The sequence below is a fragment of the Macrobrachium nipponense genome, chromosome 43, assembly GCF_015104395.2.
Source record: "Macrobrachium nipponense isolate FS-2020 chromosome 43, ASM1510439v2, whole genome shotgun sequence".
NCBI lineage: Eukaryota > Metazoa > Arthropoda > Malacostraca > Decapoda > Palaemonidae > Macrobrachium > Macrobrachium nipponense.
Genome location: NC_061104.1, coordinates 47,260,843 through 47,268,342, shown reverse-complemented (window position 1 = coordinate 47,268,342; position 7,500 = coordinate 47,260,843). Strand labels below are relative to the sequence as shown.

At 37.6% G+C, this 7,500-nt stretch overlaps 1 protein-coding gene across 1 annotated transcript in view; it reads left to right on the top strand.

Annotated features, from left to right (window-relative positions):
• LOC135213962 (ribonuclease P protein subunit drpp30-like) overlaps positions 1-7,500 on the top strand; it is a 45,147-nt gene that overhangs the window by 34,279 nt on the left and 3,368 nt on the right. The window contains exon 2 of the mRNA XM_064248041.1: positions 6,495-6,617. Coding sequence (XP_064104111.1) covers positions 6,495-6,617 — 123 coding nt within the window. The remainder of the gene's footprint in view (positions 1-6,494; positions 6,618-7,500) is intronic.

Genomic DNA, 7,500 nt, shown 5'->3' with positions numbered 1-7,500 from the left:
TGTTGACTCGAGTCCAGCTTTATCCGCGATTTTGAAGCTCCGGCAGGCCTTGTTGCTTGCTTGCTTGCTTGCTGGGAGATGATGTAGCCTGTTCTCTCTCTCTCTCTCTCTCTCTCTCTCTCTCTCTTACACGGAATGAAAAATATTTCGGATGACTAAGACTGGATATACGAATTTTTCTGGGAAGATGTGTGATGTGTCCAAGAGAGCCCCAGCTTCAACCTCTTTCATTCCTTTTACTGCGCCTCCGTTCATAGTCTCTTTCTTCCGTCTTACTTTCCTCGACCCTGAGCTAACAATTGCTTCATAGTGCAAATGCCAGGTTTTTCTCAGGTCACACCCTTCAGACCTTCTTACTGTCTATTCCCGTTTTAGCGCTGAGTGACCTCATAGGTCGCAGTGCTTGACCTTTGGCCTGAATTTTATATTCTATTCTAATCTAAGATTATCAAGGATATAAGCTTCATGATGGAAAATATTTATATAGTATATATATATATATATATATATATATATATATATATATATATATATAATCTTAAATTTCGTCAATTTTAATGTCACCTTGTAAATATTCTTAGTTTTTTCAGTTCTTCTTAACAGCTAGTATTTATGAATAAATTTAGTATTTTTTTATCTATTCCTTTTTAAATTTGCAAGTAAACTTTAATTTTATATTTTACAAATGTGAACTTATTTTTATACTGCACACTGATGGTGTGTCCAGGATGACATGAAACGTTTCATAATAAACTCTTATTGATCTTCGAGTTTTCGCTAACCCTACTCATTAATATATATATATATATATATATATATATATATATATATATATATATATATATATATATATATACATATATATATATATATATATATATATATATATATATATATATGATATATATATATATATATATATAGTATGTATGTATAATATATATATATATATATATATATATATATATATATATATATATATATATGTAATATATATATATATATATACATATATATATATATATATATTTATATATATATATATATATATATATATATATATATATATATATATATATATATATATATATATATATATATATATATATTCATCAGTAGGGTTAGCGAAACTCAGATCAATAAGAGTTTATTATGAAACGTTTCTTGTCATCCTGACACACCATCAGTGTGTAATACAAAAATAATTCACATTTGTAAAATATAAAATTAAAGTTTACTTGTTAATTTAAAAAGGAATAGAAAAAAAAATACTAAATTTATTCATAAATACTAGCTGTTAAGAACTAAAAAAACTAAGAATATTTACAAGGTGACATTAAAATTGGCGAAATTTAAGATTAAAGAAGAATATTAACTTTTACAATAATAAGATTAAGAAATAAATGGCTGTAGGACCGTGTCTGTGTGTGTGCGTGTTTGTTTAGGTATGTATATATACGTGTGTATGTATAAGTATGCATTTGTTTACTCTTCCTTACCACGTGTTGGTGTTGTCTTAGTAATTTTGAATAAGTTACTTTGTTTACAGAAGGGAATGTTTCCCGGCGAGTCTGAATTCATTTTATTTGTACGTCTATTCCCTTCCATTTTTCTGTGCGCGCCCGCGCGGGCGTATCCGCATTGCATGCATGAATATGAGCGCATGTTAGTTCGTTTTTTGTGTGTGTTTTGTTTCCAGTAGTTCCGGTCTATGAATACAATATTTTCACGATAAACAACATCGTTTAGATAGTGCAGTGCGGTTTATTCGACCGCGCCGAGGGAACTGAATTAAAGCCTCGGAACGGAGCCACGGCCTGTTTGGATCCGCGAGGATTTTGTGGGTCCGTTTGGCCTCGCCTTTGATGAAATCGCACGAATTTGCACCAGGAACACCTGCGGTAAACCCCCCTCCCCCCCCACCCCCCCCTCCCCCCCCCTTTTCCACCCCCCCCCCCCCCCTCCCCTTTCCGCTCTTTATTTCACTTGATTTTTTCATGCTTTTCTTCCACCTCATATTCTTTATCTTTATGATTTATCTTATCCGTTTTATTTACCTTCTCTTTATTTTTTGCACCAGAACACCTGCGGCCCCTACCCCCCTTAGTTACCTCAGGATTTTTATTTTTTTTATTTTAACCGTCCCCTCCCCCCCATCCCTTTTTTTATTTCACTGTACTTTTATACTTTTCTTCACTCCATTGTGTCTATCTTTTAATTACCTCAGCCTTTTTTTTTCTGCACCAAAACCACCTGCGTCAACCCCGCCCCCCTTTCTTTATTTCACTTTATATTTTGTATTATTCTGCTGCCCTTCGTTATTTTCTGTTTAATTTACTTCAGCTTTATTTTTTCATACCTCTCCTCCACCCCTCCATTTTTATCTTTTTTATTTACCTTATCTTTATTTATTTATTTAATTTTTTTTTTTGCTGAGTTTCTTCTGTTCGTTTTTGCTCTCTACTTTTTATCTTCAGTTCCTCCTTATCTCTTGTTTGGTTTCTCCCCGTGGGTGGGGTAGTGCTGTCAATGCTCCTCATGGGGTGCACTGCAGGCACTACTAACGGCTCTTTGCAGTTTTCCTTCGCCCCCTAGCTGCAACTCCTTTCATTCCTTTTACTGTACTTCCATTCATATTATCTTTCTTTCATCTTGCTGTCCACCCTCTCCTAACAATTATTTCAAGAGGGCAAAAGAGAGGTTTTCCTCCTGTTACACCTTTCAAACTTACCCTCAATATTCTTTTCAGCGCTGAATGACCACATAGGTCCCAGTGCTTGGTCTTTGGCCTAAACTCGATATAGAACAGGTGGAGAGAGAGAGAGAGAGAGAGAGAGAGGAAAAAAACTGAGAAAGGAGTGAAAGAAAAAGAAGACCAGAGAGAGAGAGAAGAGAGAGAGAGAGAGAGAGAGAGAGAGAGAGAGAGAGAGAGACTGAAGAAAAACTAAGTAAAATGAATGAGTAATTCATGATACAAGGACAAAAATAATAAACATGTTTAATGCGTGCATGTTTAATACCGGTTTTTTATGATACTGAAATACAGTATTTATATAAACCTGTGCAATGAATTTATTTGCGCATTTCACATACTTGAAACATTTCTTTTTTTTTTTTTAGTTTTGCTGTAGAAGAAAACTATTGAGATGACTTTGCCTGTCTACCTGCAATTTTTCTGTCTGATCGATGAGCAAGAGCCCGGTCTGGCATAAGGCCAGCTAAATCAAAAACAACAGCAGATCTTCAAAACTACTGAGAATAAAGGGCTGCAAATTGCTATGTCGATCACCTACCCTCCAATCCTCAAACATGCAACATTGCAGCCCTCTAGCCTCAGTAGGTTTTATTTGATTTAAGGTTAAAGCTTCCCATTATCGTGTCTCTGGTAACTTGGATAGGGCATCACCGGGCCGTGGCTGAACGTTTTCATTCCGTAAGGAAGGGGGTTCACGACTATACTAGTATTTTCACGATAAATAGAACTGAATTGTAGCCAGAAACCTAATCTTCTGCTTCACTTTCCCTTTTTTCCTAAACTTCGCTTCACTTTCTTCACTTTCCCTTTTTCCTTCCCCTTGTCCTTCCTTTCCTTCTGTTCACATTCTTCACTTTCCTCTTTTTCCTCCTACTTGTCCTTCCTTTCCTTTGATTCACTTCCTCCGTTTTCCCCTTTTTCATCCTACTTCTTCCTTTCCTCTGCTTCACTTTCCCTACGTTCCCCATTTCTCCTCTTACTTCACCTTCCTTTCCTCCGCTTGACTTTCTCCTCCTCCTCCTCCTCCTCCTCCTCCTCCTCCTCCTCCTCGAGCCTGGATTCGCCATCAAGACCCAAATTCCTGATCTTATTGAGAAGAGAAGATCACGATTGATCTTCGTTAGCATCAAACCACCACTCCTGATTCATTTATAGACACACACTCACATACACATATACACACACACAACACATACACACACACACACACACACACACACAACACACACACCATGCGCACAGGTTTTCGACATTAGTGAGTTCATCAGTGACCTCCTCCTCCCGGGAAATATAATGCGATTGTTTGTGGGTTGTGACTTGGGTTGTGACTTTATTTTTTCCCGTTGTTGCTCGTTTTGTGCAACTCGATGGGATTCGTCGTTGCGTGAAGAAGAATTTGAGGACATTCGATGGATTTATAATTCTTTTGGTTTTGTCTGTGTATACTATATATATATATATATGTATATATATATATATATATATATATATATATTATATATATATTATATAAATGATATAGAAGTTATACTAATTATTGAAACAGATCTGATGTTTATGATATGCTATTATTTATTTATTTTTTTCCATTTTTTGGTAATGCTCTCAGGATTACACAGTGTAAATGTAATGTATGTCAAGTACTATGTCAAAAAAACCTTGGATTGTTGATGATCCATACGAGAGAGAGAGAGAGAGAAGGATGAGAGAGCCAGAGAGAGAGAGAGAGAGAACCTTACCTTACAGACCTTACATTTGTTCGGGTTGCCCCAGGTCCCTCAGTGTGAGGCACCTCTAATGTCTACCAGAGAGTTGCTAGTACATCTTCCGGTATATTTTGCATCTTCCAATCTTGGATGGTCTGGGATGCAGCTTAGATATTTGTCGAGCTTATTCTTAAACACATCTATGCTCACTCCTGATATATTCCTCAGATGAGCTGGCAATGCATTGAATAGACGCTGCATTGTCGATGCTGGTGCGTAGTGGATTAATGTCCTGTGTGCTTTCCTTATTTTTCCTGGTATAGTTTTGGGCACTATTAATCTACCTCTGCTTGCTCTTTCTGATATTTTTAGCTCCATGAATTTTTTGGGCAATTCCTGCTATCTGTTTCCATGCCTGAATTATCATGTAGAGAGAGAGAGAGAGAGAGATCCGACATCCTTTCTAGAAAAAGACCGAGAGAGAGAGAGAGGGAGAGAGAGAGAGATCTGACATTTTTCTAGAAAAAGACCGAGAGAAAGAGAGAGAGAGAGAGAGAGAAGTCCGACATTCTTTCAATATAATATAAAGAAGGAGAGGAGAGAGAGAGAGAGAGAGAGATCTGACCATCCTTTTAGATTTCTAGATAAAGGACTGACATAGAGAGACGGAGACGAGAGAGAGAGAGAGAGAGAGAGAGAGAGAGAGAGAGAGATCTGACATCCTTTCTAGATTTCTAGATAAAGACAGACAGAGAGAGAGAGAGATCCGACATCCTTTCTAGATAAAGACAGAGAGAGAGAGAGAGAGAGAGAGAGAGAGAGAGAGAGAGAGATAGCCTTTCTAGATAAAAAAGAAGGAAAGCAAAAATAGAAATAAAATAAAGAAATAAAAAGATCTCTCATCTCGTTAAAAATGGAGGTCATCAACTCCCGACTCGTCGTCCCCTAAATAGAGAAACATGAATCTGGAGGTCGTCATTTGACGATTGCAGTGTAACTCGATAGACGCTATCCCCAGCGTAAATATGTTGATTGCGTAATGCACTAAGGGTGAGGCTCCTTGACAAGGCAGAAGATGGATGCAGAAGAGACTTTGCATACTTTAATTACCGGGGAAGAAGAAGAAGAAGAAGAAGAAGAAGAGGAGAAAAGTGACGAAATGACATTTTGGGAGTCGATCTTTCCGCGTCGTCAAAGGGGACAAGAGAGAGAGAGAGGAGAGAGAGAGAGAGAGAGAGTCGGATGAAAGGGTGTTAGGGGGAGGGAGTTATAGTCATTAACCCCGCGCCACTCTCATCCAATTTGTAATCGTTCTTTTGCAGCGCATTTGAGTCTCTCTCTCTCTCTCTCTCTCTCTCTCTCTCTCTCTCTCTCTCTCTCTCTCTCTCTCTCTCTCTCTCTTTCTCTCTCTCTCTCTTCATGCGCCATTATTGTGTGTTCTGGAACGGAATATTAAATCCTCCTCTCAAAGGACAAGTCTTCACCTACACATATTCAGTGCATCTCTCTCTCTCTCTCTCTCTCTCTCTCTCTTCTCATCTCTCTCTCTCTCTCTCTCTCTCTCTCACAGCTAGACAAAGTCATTGGGACACCGTGAATGAACATTAAAACCTGCTCTTAGAGATAATTGAGCACACGATGTCTCCTCGGATGGACTAAAAGTCTTTGGGACATCCTAATCCTTATAACTCTCTCTCTCTCTCTCTCTCTCTCTCTCTCTCAAACACACACACTCCAACTAATGTAATTTCCTCTTTTTTATTTTTATTGCAGATTCTTCTTCTTCTTTTTCTTCTTCTTCTTCTTCTTGTTTTCATCGAGATGTTGCTCGAATAAACATTTACTTAAATGTCCGATTTTCATTTGTTCTTCGTGAAGACTAATGTAGTGTCCTCTTCATTTTCATTGCAGATCCTTTTTCGTCTTCTTGTTTGTATCGAGATCGGGCTCGAATAGCCATTTACTTAACCCTCTGATTTTCATCTGTATTTCATAAAGGTTAACGTATTTCCTTTCTTTCATTTCCATTGCAGAGGAAGTCGAAACAACGACATCTGTCAGCCAGAAACGTCTCGTGCAGGACGACAACGAGGTCAGGGGGAAAAACCCAAAAAACCAGCAGATGCAAAATCACATCACATTCGGCTCATATTTTGGTAAGATGCTGTGCTCTCTCCTATTTTAGTAAGATGCTGCTGTTGCTCTCTCTTCGCGGTCTTCTCGTAGAGCTCTGGTATGAGAAATTGCGAGAGGTTTTTTGTCCCTAGAGTCCATAGTGTTTGTAGTGTAAAGCCGAAGGGTTTATGGCGTAGCCTTTTGTGTTTGTGTGTGTGTTTTTTTTTTTATCTTTTTTGGGGCCATTCCTTCAGGCTTGAAGAGAGCTTACAGTCCACTACTGTCTGTTGTCATAGACGTGGCTTTATTCTGGCTTATTCTTGGGTTAGGGTTATTCTCTACAGCTTTAGTTCATGTCTCTGAAAAACATAATTCTGCTCCTGCTAGACTCTACAATGTAGGTGATTTTACCAAGGATTTATTTCTGTATCTCATGTTCTAGAAGAACATTGTTCTGCTCTTGTCTCTAAATAGTAGCTGATTTGACAAAGAATTTATTTCTGGATCCCATGTTCTTGAAGAACATTGTTCTGCTCTTTTCTCTACATAGAAGCTGATTTTACCGAGGATTTATTTCTGCATCCCATGTTCTTGAAGAACATTGTACTGCTCTTGCCTCTCAATGGTAGCTGATTTTACCAAGGATTTATTTCTGTATCTCATGTTCTTGAAGAACTTTGTTCATAGTAGCTGATTTTACCAAGGATTTATTTCTGTATCTCATGTTCTTGAAGAACATTGTTCTGCTCTTTTCTCTACATAGAAGCTGATTTTACCAAGGATTTATTTCTGTATCCCATGTTCTTGAAGAACTTTGTTCTACTCTTTTCTCTACATAGTAGCTGATTTTACCAAGGATTTATTTCTGTATCTCATGTTCTTGAAGAACATTGTTCTGCTCTTTTCTCTACATAGAAGCTGATT